Here is an 18,284-nt window from a genome sequence, read left to right on the forward strand (position 1 = left end):
GCACTAAAGTAGCTTGTATTTTGTTTATGTCCAAATTTGGCCTCTCTTTATTTCTAAACTGTTACCAGAAAACCTGTTACCAAGTTTTTGGCATTACTCAAAAATACCTATCAAATGTTCATCAGCTGATGTGTGGTACAGTAACTTCCAGTTTCCTACACTAAAGGAAACTGAAGCATCCCAGATATTACCACCTTTATGGTATTTCCGAGCATGTCTGTCCATTCTTTGAGCAAAGGCTGCTCTCCCTATGCAGTGACATGACCAGGAGCCACCCACGAGTGTTACCTTGATGGGTGCCTGAGATCAGAATCTCTGCTGAGAGGAAGGGCAAGAGTTGAGCACTGCCTGTGCTCTCACCAGGCAGCTGGGGCTAGCCCAGAGCACTAGAAGGGTGATTGCATAACTGTTTTCAAATTACTGTGTAGAGAAAAATAAGAAAAGACTCTTCCTCACAGCAATATTAATATAACTCCTTATGTACAGTAGAGAAAGCATAATTGTATTTTTAGTTTTTCTGTCAGGTTTATTGATTATTATTATCCATAAATTCTGTTTGTCTCACATCCCTGTATTTCTACTGGGCATGTTTTGTTTCTCAAAACCTGTATTTTTGACAGCATTAGTCAGCACACCAAAGTAAAATAATGAATCTTGCTGCTATGCCTTTTCCATCTGTAAACGTCTCCATATAAACTCCTCAGAATGCCTGCAGAAAAATTGCTTTTTTTTAACTTGTGGGATTTTTTTTTTAAGTGACTGACAAGAAAAACAGATTCTAATATGCCACAGAGGAAATTAAGACACAGTGAAATCTATATATGCATGTATGCAAGTATATGAGTTTGCGTATTTTATAATAGTTCCTACAATTTAAAGACAGCGTTTTTATGTAAATCGTTTACAGCAACTAAAAAAAGGAGAACATCTAGATTTTCACTTGAGCATATTGAGACATAAAAAGTCTGAGCTACCCCAGAAGTAAGCTCAGGCATACTTCAGAATAAATATATAACAGGAAGGCAGTAGAACTAGTCCTGATGTGGAACTCAGTAGAGAGTCTGTCAATCAAACCAGTATTTAATTCAACAGACTTTGTCAGCTTGCTTAAGTTACAGGCCAGCTGGAGGTCTCTTCCTCACTAATTATTGCATCCCCAGGTTTCTGGGATTACTCACATTAGCTGCCTTTGCTCTTGGTGCAGTACCCCACAGAGCATTGTTCTGCTGCCTGGGTCTATGCCCCATTTAATTTGTCACCAGGCATTTTGAAATGCCTACAGAAACTAAAGAAATTCTGGAACTAAAATCAAATTAACAGTCATCCTAATTTCTGTCCTGGAAGCTATTTATAATCCTTTTTTTTGGTGATAGGAAGCATGGAAACACTGCAGAATTTGAAGCAGTGACATCAGGCAGGATCATATCTGTACACAAACACATGAATGGCTTTGAGTTTAAGGTATGATAATTTCTAATGGTGAAGAAGTAGGCAAGAAAGCAATCATTTGCTTTGCTCATTGATTTGGAGTATCATTAAATCCATATATAGCCTTTCTAGACTGGACCATGCAATACCTACTGAAGCAAGCCAGAGCTATATAAGTGAGATATCCTACAGTGATGTTTCAAAATCAGAAATTTATCACCTCACTTCAACAGGAAATTCTGACTCTATAGAGCCTTACTGCTGGTCTGATTCTGAACTTCCAAGTCTTGGAAATACTCATAGTTATAATGAATTCACAGAATAGACAGGATTTCTGAAATAATTAAAACCAGAGAGGCAGTGGGAACACTGATGTACCTATTTTGTACAACCTACATCTAGAAAGTCAATTCAGCTACATGAAAGGATATATAATCTTTGCTGCAGCCTGACTGACTACCATGGAGCAATGAGGATTATTAATGTGGGCAGGCTGCAATGGAAGACACAGGAGGGAAGAGAGCTGAAGAGATCCTTGCTGCTCCAATTCCTCTTGTACTTCCAGGAGATCCTGCTGACTTTTTTTCTTTGCTCCATAAAGGTTGAGAAAACAGGTAATTTTATCCTCAAAATCCAGTATCAATATGCAAAACACCTATCATAAAACTTCCTGTACAGAGACACCAGCAAAATGAGTACAGGTTCTTTAAGTACACTTTGCTCAAAATCTGTGAGAACAAAGATAATCTGGCAGATGGCAGGAACAGTGGTCAGGTAAAGATTCTCTCTGAAGTGCTCTAAATGGTCAAGAAATAGGCTGTAATTGTGCTCTTCAACTGAAGCCAGAGGATACATATAGTAAGGGCAACTGATGTATTTTAAACAATGAAATTTGCTTCCTTATTTTATTAGGATGAAATATCATAAGGGCAGCTACAGCTCAACCTATAAATGTGAACTCCTATGACATTTTATGGCCAACATATATATAAAGAACATATATATGTTATAAAGAACATATAGAATAAAAAAAAAATTGCAGGTGATGCATATTTTCTTGAATAAGACAAAAAGGAATTAAACATCACAAGCATGCAATTAATGCAGATAAGAAAGAGAAGATTGCTGCTTTATGCTAGGCAGTGCCAGCAGACTTCAAGTTAATGGGCTTCACATATGTCAGAGAGGGAATAAATTCAAACCTCATTCTCTCCACCAATATTGACCCCTTCCAACTAAAAAACTTCCCTTAAGATAGACATTATTTATTTTCCAAAGCAGAGTCCCTCTGTGGCAGACACAAAGGTTTTAGTGATGGTGGCTTTGACTTTTCACAGATGACTCAGCTGCCAGGTAATAATTACTTTCATGTCCTTATCAGACTATCCAATATTGAACTATATTATACTCAACAAATTCCCCTGAATGATCATTGCTAGTCAGCAACAGAAAACAATGATTTGCAGGGATGCTGAATATCCCTGCCCCCCTGGCTGGTTCATTGAAGTACCACCCTGGAGCATAAAGAACATCGCTACAGAGATGTTGACAAGACAGTCAACATGAGCCAGCAGCGTGCATTTGCAGCCCAGAAATCCAGCCATATCTGGGCTGCATTAAAGGAAATGTGACCAGCAAACCAAGGGAGATGGTTCTTCCTCTATACTCCTCTCTTGTGATACCTCACCTGGAGTACTGTGTTCAGCTCTGGGGCACCAGCATAAAAAGGTCATGGACCTGTTGGAGTCAGTGCAGAGGAGAGCCACAGAGATGATCAGGAGGCTGGAGCACCTCTCCTATGAAGACAGGCTGAGAGAGCTGGGCTTGTTCAGCCTGTAGAAGAGAAGGCTCCAGGGAGACCTTACAGCAGCTTCCAGTATTTAAAGGGAGCCCACGAGAAATCTGGAGAGGGACTTTTTACGAGCACATATAGTCACAGGACAAGGGGGAATGACTGAACTGAAGGAGTGTAGGTTTAGATCAGATATTACCAAGAAGTTCTTTACTGTGATCGTGGCGAGACACTGGCACAGGTTGCCCTGAGAAGCTGTGACTGTCCCATCCCTGGCAGTGTTTAAGGCCAGGCTGGATGGGTCTTTGAGCAACCTGGCCTAGTGGAAGGTGTTTCTGCCCATGGCACCAGAGGTTGGAACTAGATGATCTTTAAGGTCCCTTCCAACCCAAAACATTCTATGACACTATGTTTTGCCTTCATCATAAAACTTATTAAAATAGACCACTAAGACTTTGTAAGCTGTCTTGTGAACCTGAAAAATTGTAATAAATTATACAGAAAAACTAATGTAATTGCAATAATTGTTCTAAAGCCAAAACTATTTAATGCCTTTAAATTTTCATTAATTTTGAAAAATGCCTCTTTAGCCTAATGCGAACTCTTTTCTTTATGAAATCTGACTGTCACCAAAAGCTAAATATATTAACGAAAGATAATCCAATCCATATTTGCCATTTATTCTCTACTGGATACAATAAAATGACTATTTTGCACTGAATCCTGAGAATGGAAGAAATAGAGAAAGAACATGGTATATTGATAATTAAAAAGATTCAACAGAAGTCATCTTGAATAAAGTGTTATGATGATGGTAAGTCATGGCTGACATAGAATTGATAATGCACAGAAGTCTTACAATACCACCCATAGGCGAATATACAGAAATACATAATGAAAACATATATGTAAACATCTCCCTTTCTCATTCTTAGATTTAACACTAGGCATTTCTCTACATTTTTTCCCCCCTTTTTTATTAAAACAAACCATAGTTGAAATAATATAGTTATAGATCTTGGAACAATTTATCTGTCTTTGCCCAAACCCTCCACTGAGATTCAAAAACAGAAACAGAGAAGAAACCAATACTGATTTGAATTCTACTCTGTCATATTGATTTGTGGAATGAATACCATCCATTTAATCTCTCAGTTCACCGTACATGTTTTGTTCTATTAAGAAGTTGTGGTTAGGCAGCAAAGAGCCAGATTGCACACAGGGTCATACTGAATTGCTTCCAGAAACAGAGGCAATCATGGCTTCCATGGAGGGAAATGATCATCCTCCACAGAGAAAAGCTTCCAGTGTGCAGGATGCAATACAAAAGTGAGGACCACGTAAGGTGGGCATGAATCTGGTGGATGCATAAGAGGAAAAGAAACAGCCTCAGAGAGCAAGAGCCTGACGTAAGAGATTCATCTTGAGAACAAAAGACTGGATATTTCATTTTAATTAAGAAAGTCACTGAAATGTCCTGTAATGAGTGCCACACTAGAGTAGCAGACTCTGTGGGCTGTACCCTAGATTCACTCTTTAATTTTAAGCCAGCTCAGCCAGCAAATCTGTGTTTTCTGCTTCACTGGTTACTGTGTCCCTATTTGTGTTCAAATGAAAAAGAACTCTAGATGCTGAATGTCCTTTCAGTAAAGTCCTTCTCTGAACAATCACAAACCTATCAGCATTACTGAAAACTAATAACAAAATTTCAGTGCACTTCACTCATACTCATAAAGTACTTTGCACTCTCTTTTGCCCATGCTCACCCTAATCAAACCATGGATTAACACTTGTTTCTCTTTACAATTTCTAGTGAAATTACCTTGTAATATCACTAAGGCAGTTCAGAAAACCTACTAAGAAATAGTTTACTCCCAATTATTTATTTTAAAACAGAGGAGAAAGGAAACAAACAAAAAAAGCAGACAAACCTTTCAGATTCAATTCCAGAAGTGAGTCACTGTCCTCAAGTTTGAACTGTGAGCAACAGTGCTTGTTATACCTAGCCTGAAAAACACACCTTACACCAAAAAACTATTCCTCTCTATCTTAACAAACATCCTGGAGAAGTCCCAATACTAAGTGTTCTCAAAACTTAGATTTTGATTGCATTTTTCTGTTAGGATGGCAAAACTATAACCACACGGTTTATGTATTACACCATAATAATATTGATAAAGTTAACTACCTGGTCAACATTCAGTATAACAAATCCATAGCTTCCAGGTGCTACATAAGTGTAAGTAGCTACAGTCACCTTGAGTTGAATGGCATCTTGAATGACAATATAGAGAATGAGAGCTCAGTTTAGATTCAATACAGCTAGACAGCAAACTTATAAAGTATCTACTAACTTAATGCCTTACCATATTATCTATGGCAAAATAAATTTCACATAAAACTCTAAGAAAATTATAGATAGTGCTAGAACTACTTCAACTTAAATATTCCCATACCATTAAAGTTCATCCATGCTTTTAGTTCCGGATATTAGCTTGTTTTTCATCCATGTAAGCAATTGCCAATTCTTGTACTTGTCTAGGACTACTTTCTAGTAAGGCTCCAAGGACTAAGTGCTACCTTCAGGTGCCTATCTGCCCAAGGACCATGTTTGGAAAGCTTTGGCCTGTTTTGTTAAAGAATACCTATTTTTGCACTCTGTCAACCTTCTGTGTATTTAGATAACAGTCTTTACTTAAAAACAAAAAACAAGTGCCCAAGAACTGGTATCAGCCAGATACCATCCCTAGATGGTATCATCTCAACTATTTTAAAACTTACCTACTTCTCTCTCAGCATTGTAACCAAATTTCATGAATGGGTAGAATTTTAAGAATTGAAGACTTTACAATGAGCAATGCAGGGAGATAGAGCAGTTAAGCTGCTGAAACCAACAGTTCACATAACAGGTTGGTAAAGTCACCAGTATGTTTGTTAATAACATAACACAAAATAGTCATCGCCACTCTCACCATAGACATGTTACCCCAGAAAACGGCACATGTAGTAGAAATTATTTGCCTCCCCACTTGTTTTCCCAAAGTTTTGTGATGGTGAGAGAAACAGTAGTACCAGGCAAGATGGCACAGAAACTTCAGACACAACAGGAACATCTGCAAATGCAGTCTTGAGTAAAGCACTAAGACGAGATCTTTCAGTGGTATTCCAATTGAGAGGAATTTACTGCTATAAGCAAGCCAGCCCTTTTTCTTCTCCTTAATTGTCATGTTCAGGGAAACTCACCTTGGCAAGCAATTTTAAAGCAAATAACTGATGTCATATTTAACTATTTTTTATACTGTTTTGTTTCCTAGAAGAAAGGCTGCATCTGGCTACCTGCTTTGGTCAATAATGAGCAGTAGCATATTTCTCCTTAACTCTTCCTCTTTTTTTACTCTTCATTACATCTGCTTTCCAACAAAGCCCAATATCTGCACGTTCTTCAGACCTCATCAAAAAGCTCTATGGGACTTTGCAGCTTACCTTTTCGTAAAAAAAATATTGTTGTGAGTGAGGCAGATGTTGACAGGCTGGAGTTGGTTTACTACATTAAAGAAATACACTGTTTCAAAGAGATATACTTCCTCCATTTGAAGAATTTACATGATCGTCCTTCATCCAATGATCTCAAAGCACAGTACCAAAATTAAAAATTAATATGGAAAAAGAGTTATATCACTGAGTTTTTCATGGCATCTAAATTCATAGGCAAAATACTCTATAAACCCTTAATGGCCTTAAGGCATGCAATCACACTTTTGCAACTTTCAATTTCATGACAGGTATACAGTTTTTCATAAGATAATTTTGACTGCAAAGGTGATATGGCCACTTAAGATATCAGGCTTCAGCTCTTCTACACGACACTTCCGTCTGGTTTACACTGTACTATCAGGATGCTTTCTGAGCCTGCCCTGTCTTCATGAAGTAAAAGCTGCATTTATGGTCACTGTCAGCAAAGTACACCTCTTCTTTATGATACTCTACTCATCATTTCAGGTGCAGTTGTCATTTCAGGCTATTAACATTTTTTCAAGATCTGCATGACCTGGAATCCAGCCACCTAAATCGCCTCTATCCCATTTTCCATTCAGTCTACTGGCAACTACGTATTTCATGTAAAATAGCTAAGGCATGCCCTCCTGGGGAAACCAGGGTGATTTATCTGACAGATTCAACCTCTGGAAATCATTCCAAATAATCTCCATCAAAAGTGGATTTTGGTGAGTTTTAGTATTCAAGGTGTTTGTGTTGTTGGGTAATTTTCCGCCCCTTAGGTCTAAGTGGAATTCAAATGTGTTGTTAAATTTAATAGCTATTTCAGCCTATGGCAACATCAACAACTGATTTTTAAAATGCTGTCAGTATTTTTAATTATTATTGTGTTCTGCTCATGTACCGCTTTTATGCTGGAAAATCTGAAAATGTATATGTATATTACTATATATTGCTTAAAGAAATATATTTTGTTATCAACATACAATTTAACAATGTGTCTTGTTAGCAATCACATTGTGTGGGAGCTATTTGTATATCCCACTCATTTACATACTAAAAATAGACATACTATAATCTGATAGCTTGCCACATAGATGTCATGCACAAAAAGTATATTCAGTTTTGAGAACTATTATCCATGCCTGATACTGTCTCCATTTCAGTAAAAGGATTTTGTCTCAAAATGGAAAAAAAAGTTTTATTTTGTGACACCTGTGTATTTACCCAAGTATATAAATTCATTCACTCCTATAGCAAGAGGTATTGTGGTACTGGAGAAGGCCTAATTCCTTCCTTGACAATGGCTGATGTTGATTTTAGATTGTACCTACTGAAGGTAAAACTCAGTGTTTTCCATGTGGTCTGAAAACAGAAAGTCCTTAATTTAAAGGCAGTTCTGCCAGCAGTTGGAATACCAGCAGGCAATCTCTGCCAAGTACTGTTATTTCAGTTCATTCGTCAATGCAAAGAGGTTTAATCAGTACTCTGATGCCCTCTTGCATATATCTTTCCAAAATTGTAAGCTGACCAATGAAGGTTATTCTTTTTTTAAGTATAATGAAATTAAAGAATCAAACCAAAGAAGTGAGCTAGCTTGTGGCACCTTGTGACACAGAAGTTCCTCATGTCCCTCATTTTGGCTGACCACTAAGATATCTTACCACTAAACTTGTCTCTTGAAAACCTGCATGTGAGAGGGTTTACTGGTATACAGTAATATAACCTGGCACAGAATGGCAGAAATAACAGCAAAAATAGAAAAGGAATTTTTATTAATTTCTATTCCTGCTGCTTATTTTAATAGAACTAAACAGACTCAGTAAAATTTTGTAATTTTTCTTGACAATGAGATAGCATGACCAAATACCTTAACTACTTGTATTTAAACATCCACTTTTTGACATATCAAATATATCAGAGCACATGAAGACAACATGGTTATCCTGGATTTAAAAATTACTGCTGAAATAAATTACTTCATAAAATATGCTTGGAACCTACATATATTTGCAGTTTAGCAAATTATATAAAACAACTATAATTAGAAGAATTAAATGTATTTCAAACACTAAAGAAAGGAAACTCTGCATGTTCTCCCCCAACATATAGTCCTTGCAACTCTCCATGACACTAAAATCATGCTACAAATGAAGATATGTTAGAACACCGTAGTTTATGTATTTATGAAAGCCAAGATGACATCTATTTGATTTTCTAGTTAAAATAACTGAGCTTGTATTTTCGCATTGTCATTCATGATTTTACTAAACAGACAGTATGCTAAAAATGCTAGTCTGACACTCAGCAGAAAGTTCTTCTGGTTTTGGTGTGATTTTTAATCAAATATATTTCGTAGGACAGGAAATTAAAAAAAAATAAAAAAAAAAGAAGACAGACTGTCCCTCTTTCTTGGAGTAGTGGGCTTATAGCCTTTGTTCAAGATTGATGCTGAGCCAAGAGAATAGCAAATAATCTGTCTTTGGATTTCCAAAAAGGTAAAAAGAATTTCTGAAGAATTCTCATAAATAAATTAAAAAAATAATAATAAAAAAAAACAGATATAAAAAAGGAATTTCTGAAGAATTTTCAAATACTTTCTATTTTTTTTGGTGTTAAGCTGGAGGGAAATCTTATCTACTAATCTTGACCTGTTTCCCAATGGAAACACATTTTTCTTCATAGCATGCACACTTGAGTACAGAATTCTTTGTGAGCTGAGCCACAGAAAGAGGCTTTCTCTTCATCATGTTCTGAATACTTTCCTAGGATCCATCAATTAATTATAGGTGTTTTTTGATGACTCCATAATTAAAGACATAACTGTTTTTAGAATGCTGGTTTTAACACTCTTAACATTCCAATTTTATGCAATATCACATACGTGTTAAAAAGAAGAATGTTATACCCAAGACTCATTACAATCTGGTAAGTATGACATAGCATGTGACTTAGGAATTAAATAGAATTTCTAAACATACAGGCAGCATTGCATGTGGGCTGTGAAAAATTCAGCAGCATCCTCATGTCTGTAGATATGCTGGCCCTGCTCACAACAGATATGCCTGATTTTTAAAATCTAGCCTCAAGCTTCAAGCTGTGAAAAAGTCATATAAACAGATGAATAGTCTTCAAAACAGGAAGACCAGCATGATCCCATGCTTGGAGGAATTCCAACCAAAAATCTGGAAGACATCCCTTTTTACTCGGGGTTGACTCTGGTATAATTTGCAAATACACACAGCAAATACAAGTAACAGTTTACGCAAAATCATAGGTCCCATTGGCAATGCTTTCCAAAACATAAAAGAAGGAAAAAACCCCAAACTTGAAAAGAACTATGTAACACATATTTGCAACAAAAAATGCATTTGAAACTTGCTTACCTACTTTTCAGTATAATGAGCTATAATTTTCAATGAAAACATCAAATATTTTAATTACAAAACCAAACAAAATACTACTAATAAAAAAATCATTGGGCAAACAGGGACACCCCCCAATCCCCCCTTCATTTCAGAAAAAAACACTTAAATTCATCATGTTCCTTCTCTAGTATAAAACTTGATCATAGCCATTTCCTGTATGTTCAGCTGTATTTTTCACCGTGAATAATTCAATTTATGGAATTTGCAAGGAATGCATTTACTTTTACTTCTCAGATCCATCTTGTACAGAAAATTACAACTAAAAATTCAGGGAAGTTTATTATTTTAGTAAAATATTCCAGATTTTTCTGCAGTTTGACACAATGTATTTATAGGGTGAATTGCAATACTGTTTTTCCAAATTATTCTACCATGACAATCAACTGAAGCAGAAAGTTCAACCAAGTGTAAACGTGGAAATTGTATTTTACCTAGAATGAGAAGACTATTAGCACTTCCTTTTGCAAGGTTACAGAGGACCTTTAGCGATAACAGGTAGCCAATACTTCTTATATTTCAGCTGAAAAATACTTTGGCAAAACAGATTGAACCAAATTACTATACCCAAGTGCATGTTTATGAAGTGCTCAAACAGGAAGCAGGCATCTGCTCTGCAGCTAATCTCAAGCAATTTAGTTATGCGGTTTTCCATATGAGTAAAACTGTTTAAATTACAGCAATAACCACCTAAGACAGTTGTCTTCAGTATATACCTTTCAGTGGCACATGATGTGACTTGATAATATTCTTGCAGATGAAGGCACTTAACACTGCATACCTCTAAAAATACAGTTCCCTTCTGCAATGAATAAGAAGCATAGGATTTCTCTTCATGATAATTATGAGATTCTGTCTAAAAGTAAGAATCCAAATTAAAGCACCGTATCAGAATTGAAAAATATGGTTTCAGCAAGTGTGTAACATCAGAAAACTACTTACAGTGACTTCTGCAATCTGCCTCAGAAGTGCTGCAGGAAACAAGTATGACTGTTTCTGAAGCCGCTGATATTTCAAGAAAATCTAATTTAAGAAAATTAAAACATACCAACTGACAGAACTGAATAGCCAATCATAAACATTATTATTTTGAACATAATGTTTTTTATGAAATACAGCATGTGTGTAAATCATTAATTCTGCCTTCATTACAGCCAGTTTGGGAAAGAGTTGCAGATTGCTTCATAAAAAATATGATCCCTGTCATAAAATAAACTAAATAACAACATAATTTCACACTTACAGAAGATCTTCCTGCCAAGAAGAAAGTAATCATAAAGCTCCTTACAGGTGTTCCCTAACTAAGCTTAATCACATTCCTACAAGGGCAGTTAGTTGTTATGGTGTTCTTTGCACACATGGTCAAATGAGAAGAGAGAGTTTTACACCTCAGGAGCAACCTCTGAGTTAGTGCGTTTCTAGGAATACCACCCTGGAGTCCTGAACTCCCTGATTTTTGCCCTTGCAGCTGGATCATTAAACTATTACATTGTGCAAAATCCACCCAAGCGTAGAAACGTAAGAAATATGAAGCAGCTCAGATGTTCTGAAAGTTATAGCAAGGCTTTCATTAGTAAGAACTCATAATACAGATGGTCAATATGGAGGGAATTAATATAGTCTTGAACTCCTTTCCAAATTCATGTCCCTTGTATTGTGGAAGTGGGAAACAGTTCTCCACTGACAATTCCAAATGAGCTCTGAAGGGATGGTCTGTCATACAATTAGGAATAACCAGGTTTTAATACTATGATTCATTCAATATCTTAATGTTAACAGTGAAATGTTTTTGCTAGAGTTGGGTATTTTTGGGGTTGCTTGCTTGTTTGTTTTTTTCTTTATCAGACTTCAAAACATTGTACAAAGCAGGCAAGTATCGTCAACTCCACGAAACAGATGGGGACAGTAAGCCAATGAAGCAAATGGATATAATGATCATTCCCCAGCCATTAGTCATTGCTAGTGCTAGGAATGAACCAAAAGCTTAGGAAGCTTAAGGCAGAAGACATAAAAATGTAAACATACAAGAGATCTCTATGCATCTGGGGAGGAGGGGGGGGGGGGGGGGGGGGGAGAGAAATCATAAAGAACTAACAAACAAGAATTTAAAATAAAAATAATAATAATTTTAAAAGCATACGGGTAACTCTAATTCAGAGGAAGACTGTTCAAAAATGAGTAACCCTGCAGTTAAGTCTGGTAGTGAATTTGACGTGTGCACCCTTAGCATGACAGGTGGACATAAGAGAGGAAATGAGAAGAAAGGGTTTTTTATCCACTACAAATGCAAATAAAAAAATCTCAAAGGGTTTTGAACATAATAGGTGATTAGTCTCACACCTTCTGCTCCATATGCTTCACCTGAAAACTTTATAACACCTTTCCTTTTTTTTTTCCCAAGTTCTACTTCCTCTGTGTTTCTTTCATTCTTTCTTTAAACATTAGTGTGGCATCAGCCACAATGGTTTGGGTTTTATATATGGGTTTTTACATACACACACGCACACACACACAGATAGCCAGGCTGCTATTTTTAAAGGTGTTTACAGATATTAGGAACATAAATCATACTGAATATCATCATATAATAGGCACTTCAGCCTTTTCAGCTTCTCTGACAATCTTTTGTCAATTTTCAAACACCCTAAGTCACCAAACTGATCTCTCTTTTAATCATGAATACACCATGCTTTTTGAAACTCTATATGCACATAGTGAATAGAAGGCAATCATCTGAGCTTTTTGTAAAGCAAGGTAGTATATTTTAAGGGACATACCCTGTTCTTTTATGTTTAAACCAAAGAAATTAGAGCATTTTCTTAAGTTTTCCTTTCACTAGAGTACATCCAAACAAAGGAAGAAGAAAACATACATACAAAATACCGCCACTATCAGCCTTTACCACAAAAATATGTTGTTAGACTTGTGGAATAAAGGAGAAGGCATATTCAGCTAGTAAATACATATATTTACTTGCAGTCATAACTCAGTCACAGCTAGTGGAAACAGCAATTGTCTGCAGAAAGACCAGATCTCATGGTAGCTGTGAAAATCCAAGATGGGTTACTATCTTAGACATTCTCCTAGGAGTCTTTCTGGTGAAATGATCCCTGAGAAAGTAATTTTACCTATTTCTTTGCTTTGTCATTCCTTTTCAGTGGTATTTTAGGCTGTCTCTAGTTCACACATCTGGATTCTGTCTCATTTTGGTTAGTGTGCTCCACATACCAAAGTAAGTGCTTCTGTATATATGCCACCATATTCAAAATGTGTATTAGAAGAAAAAGTAATGTGTACTCACACATCATAATTTCCCTTTAAGGCCTCAAATCTGTTCTGAGGGTAATCATGCCAATATTACTGAAAGGTATATTGAAGCATAAAGCGATTATGTGACTTACTTAAAGTTACTTGGGAATTCTGTAACAAAATGGAACCAGACTCAAACACCCCATGGCATCCATCTGCTAGGGGTAACCCAGCACAGATAGGACACTCACGCTTTCCTGCAGTGGCAACTGGAAACAGAGTAGGACAGTCCACAGCACCTCGCAAAGCACCAGATATTTCTGTTTTGCATACTGGTGCACAAAGTGAGGTGGATACTTCTGCTCATGAAATATAATTGCTTCCTAGATCTTCTCAGCCAACACTATTTTATTAAGCAGGCAGCACTGTTTTTAAAATTAAGAGAATTTGTCATCATTCAGGTAGTGCTTTGAACTTAGAACTCGTCATTTGCAAAAGAAATCTAGACATGAAAGTGCACTGAGAAATAGCCTTTTCTGGTCTTTACAATAAAGGAGGGTGCCTAGCCAACCTGATGTCTTCAGAGACACTTCTTTGGCAACACAAGTTTTTTCAGTTACATACCCTGAAGCTTTATGCATTTTAAAACTCCTTTTCTTTCTGTTGAATTTCTAATAGACATTAGAAGCTTTTGGCTCCATGTCCAGAATCCTCATACCAAATTAGACTCAGAAAGAATCTCAGGCTTAGCTGCTTAAGATGATAATGTAAACACAAGTTCTTTGCTTGTTTTTCCATTTAGACTCATGTAATTCAGGTGAATCAAAACAAAACTAAGAAAACAATGGTCAGATGAAAAAAAAAGTAAAAAAATTTAATTCTTCATGGAATCTTCTTTGATCAGTTCTGCTGATAAAACCTATAGGTTTGATCACCTATAGGTCCTATATCACATATAGGACCTACTGACTGTAACATCTGTATTTCAACCTGTTCTGAAGTTCAGGGGCATTTTGTAGTTTGGGTTCCAGATGGAATCTCACCATTCAATTGAGAGTTTCAGGTATTTTTGAAGCACCCCCTCTGCATGAACATGTTCAAGGTAGCCTTCTCAGCCCACAGCAATTTATGTTAGTAATCCCATGGAATCACTTTAATTGGCTTCTAATCCCTACCATTGATAGGTCATCCTTTACACTACATAGCATTATCCATTTGGGAAATTATGTTATCTAGATTTTTTCATATTTATTTATCTCAAATTCTTGCAGCAGCTATACTTGAAACATTTTTGTGTGTTTAAGTAATTTATATTCTCAGTTAGCTTCCTTACTAAGACAAGTGCCAGCTTTATCAACTATATCTTAATTAAAAATAAAATACATGAGCAGAATTGTGTAAACTTCACTATTAAATTCATGGTATTGTTATGGCACTGCATCAGTACTGCACATGTGGAAACAACTTGCAGGACTCCTGACTAGAAATATAAAATTAGCTTTCAAGATTTAAGTGTGTAAGATATTAGAAAATATTTCTCTTACAGTAAATTTATTCTGCAGTGTAGCACTAATTAATTCTTAAAGAATAACATTTTCTCCCGTGAAGTAGAATGTGTATTACTTAAGGAAAAGAGAGAAAGAAGCAGCATATCTTTACCCTCCGCACATCTTTGCCAAATGTTTCGCTGTAGCTAGTGCCCAGTATTTCAAATTGAACATAGGGGTTGGCGCCATCTTCTCTGAACTCCATAACACCAGTAAGCCCAGTTATATGGCCCTAAGGAAATAAGTTTCAGAAATTTTAGAATAGAACAGATTTGCTTTATAAACACTCCAGTGAACTCAAATGTGGCAATTAAATGTTCTTCAATAGCTCACACACAGCACTGGACACAAGAAATTTTTTTTAGAAAAATTTTTTAGAAAATTACTTTTGGAAGAAAGCCATCAGGTCTTCCATCAGGCACAGAGACAGACCTCAAAAAAGAGAAGGACCTTGGTGGACCATAAGACAACAGCCCTTTCAGTGTAACTGAGGGCAGGAGCTTCAGTTACGGGACTGAATACAAAGGCATGAACTCCAAGTCCAAAACAGAGTATACCTGCCTTGCTCCCAAGAAAGACACGAAGAAAATCTAAAATGTAAGTATTATTAAAACCTCTCTGTGAAAGTATCACAGAGTTTGATTTTGGGTTTGTAGCAAAGCAGCTTGAAATGACACAAAATTTTGAATTAATTTAGTAACAAAGGATGGTGTCACTAGGAATGGTCAGAGCATAACATAACACTTGACCAAACTGCATCATTTACTAGATGAAAACTATCTCATCAATATATATGGGGAAACAGGGGTTTTCTTCTGAATAATTGCTAAAGGTAGCGTAGTAAAACTTTAGTATTTTTTCACTAGTATTTATGATCAAATAACATTCATACAGGAAGTTACCATGCATCTGCAAAGCCACAGTACTGTCCATATTTAAGTAACTCAACATGCTGCAAGAAAGTGTAACTGTTAGTGACAGCTTAGCTAAATCAGATTGCTTTTGCTCTGGGCCTAACTTATGAAGCTAGTTGAGCTGTAGTAAATGGAACATTAAGTCCCAAATGTTTCTGTTGGTGGGCCCCTCGAGCTCCTTAATTTCTCTTGGAGAAATTACTAAAATGCAAGTGTACATCAGTTTCTATGACTATTCCTAACCACACTATCTTCACAGAAGGCAGCTATGAGAACAAAAGTAGAATATACACCATTGGAGCAACACTGCAGTGTTTCTAATTTGTTTATCGTAAATCATTCATTTAATAGCTGTGGATCATTCCTGGTACTTGTTAATTACTTGTAATAAATCAAATAAAATTTCAATAAAGGTTAAAAACTTCTTGAAAAGCTAATCTCAAGTAGGAATGTAGCAACTCTTTCAATTGCTCACACAACTATGGTTTGTCTGTTCTCACCTTCTTAATAGTCTCTAGCATGGATCGTCCTCCATTCCAAGGTTTGGTGGATTTCCTCATGCAGTTCAAACTTGCCATGCTGTGCCATTTCCTGTCCTCCAGTTTTCTGTGGAAAGCATTGGCCAGCATGAGCACACTGTCATACAGGTACAGGTTGGAAACCTGCAAACAATAATAAGAATGAGCCTCACTGTTCATTTAAGGATCCTTTTGAAGAAAATGTAAACAAATCTAAAAAAGATAGAAGTAAAAACTAAAAGCCGAATATGTTTGATATGTTCAGCAGTCAAGGCAATTGAGACAAATACCAGAGCTCACTCCCACCTTCTTTCCTGCTTGGCACCTAGGTCCTTCTGGCCAAGGGACACTAGCACACTTGCATTGCCTGTGCATTACCAGCAGCACTTTTATTACCAGCAATGCAATTTTATAAAGACATAAGAGATCACACTTCAAATATAAACTCAAGCTATAGAAAGAGTACATCTATTTATCAATAAAAGACAAAGATTGCTACTTTGCCAGTCCTTCAACAAGGAGAAGAAAGAATGGAATTAAGTTCTTATTCTTTCTGAGTAATTTCCTTGGTAATTTCTGGCACATCAAAATATAATGCTAATGCAACTGTTCAGAACAGAGGGAGATGAAATTACATTATTACTTTGGTCTTATCTCTGTCCACCAAATATACAGGACACTGGTTACTATTCTCTTTCTCCGGAGCTATTGATTTTAGCCTCCTTATTCTTCAATTTACATGTGAGATAAAGAGAACAATACATGATGAAAGGCTCTAGTAACAACACCACACTAGTAATGCTCAACAAAGTATTTAATTTTTCAAACCAAGGCACGCAATACAAGATCAGATCTTTGACATGCAGTGGTATCCACTGCAATTGGTAAAATTTTAGTAGCAAAAGTTGGCTGAGAGAAGCGAGTTAAAAAAAAATTAGGTAATGTCCACCTGTTTCTGGAGTTTACGAACACCCTTCTTCAAACCTATGCATAGACGCAGGGGTATTGATTTACTCTTTACCAGACTCAAACCTCAGTTAGAATCAGTTGCCAGATACAGCTTTTTTATTATTAAAAAGATATTCTAGCTGAAGGTTTTACTTACAGTGATCCATGGATTTACCATTTATCTTTTGGATTTCTCTAATTCAGCACAGAAAATGTTGCCTAGAGACCAGGAAGGGGCTACACTTGGAAGTTAATACAGCTGCATACTTCCTATAAAAATGTCATTCAGCTGTGAAACCTTAACCTATATTCCTATATTACTGTTGCATCACTGGCTCCAAGTAAATTTCTGCTATTTTGAGATCCTAATCTTCAGAAAAAAAATATTCCATGTTTCATAATCTGGAAAGCAATACAAATTGAGAAACTAGGCACTCTGAAATATCTTCTAGCAGAAGTAAATCAGAACAAAATACATAAAAACAGAAATGCATTTTGAAAGAATTAAAAATAGGAAGAAAATAAAAAAAATAAAAAGAGGTTGAGGATACCCACTTGTTTAAGGGACTAAATATAAAAAGGGTTTGTAAAATGAAAATAATGCAAAACCTATGAGAGAATATCACTGAGATATTCTCTCATCAGGCATTGCCATCTACTCTCCCTTCTTTTCTTTCCAGCCTTCCTGAACAAATAGTCCATATTCAATATATTTGCTATTTAATCCAGTGAAACCTTTACCTTTTAAAGAGTTTCCAAATCAGCTACTTTCCAGATTTCCTCAGACAAGTAGTTAAAGAGTTAATAGGAGTTCCAGAAACTAAGTCTCTCCTGCTCAGCTGCGTTTGTCTCCCTACTCTGCAGATATTTTCCAAACAACTTTTAAATAAAGACACCAAGCAAATCCTTATTCAACAGGGCACTTTTCCTCTTCTGTGTTAAGCTACTCTTTGGGATGGGGGGAAGCA

General features: G+C 36.3%; 1 protein-coding gene across 3 annotated transcripts in view; it reads right to left on the minus strand.

The window, feature by feature from the left end:
• GRID1 (glutamate ionotropic receptor delta type subunit 1) overlaps positions 1–18,284 on the minus strand; it is a 593,210-nt gene that overhangs the window by 81,186 nt on the left and 493,740 nt on the right. For 2 of the 3 annotated variants that reach the window (XM_062634051.1, XM_062634050.1), the window contains exons 7-9: positions 16,351–16,512; positions 15,049–15,168; positions 11,083–11,163 (exon numbers count right to left, since the gene is read on the minus strand). In XM_062634051.1, the coding sequence (XP_062490035.1) occupies positions 11,083–11,163; positions 15,049–15,168; positions 16,351–16,512 (363 nt within the window). The remainder of the gene's footprint in view (positions 1–11,082; positions 11,164–15,048; positions 15,169–16,350; positions 16,513–18,284) is intronic. The other variant, XM_062634052.1, reaches the window with a different exon arrangement.

The sequence above is a fragment of the Pezoporus occidentalis genome, unplaced genomic scaffold (genome assembly GCF_034315485.1).
Source record: "Pezoporus occidentalis ecotype Australia unplaced genomic scaffold, CSIRO_AGI_Poc_V1 ctg41, whole genome shotgun sequence".
Taxonomy (NCBI): Eukaryota; Metazoa; Chordata; class Aves; order Psittaciformes; family Psittacidae; genus Pezoporus; species Pezoporus occidentalis.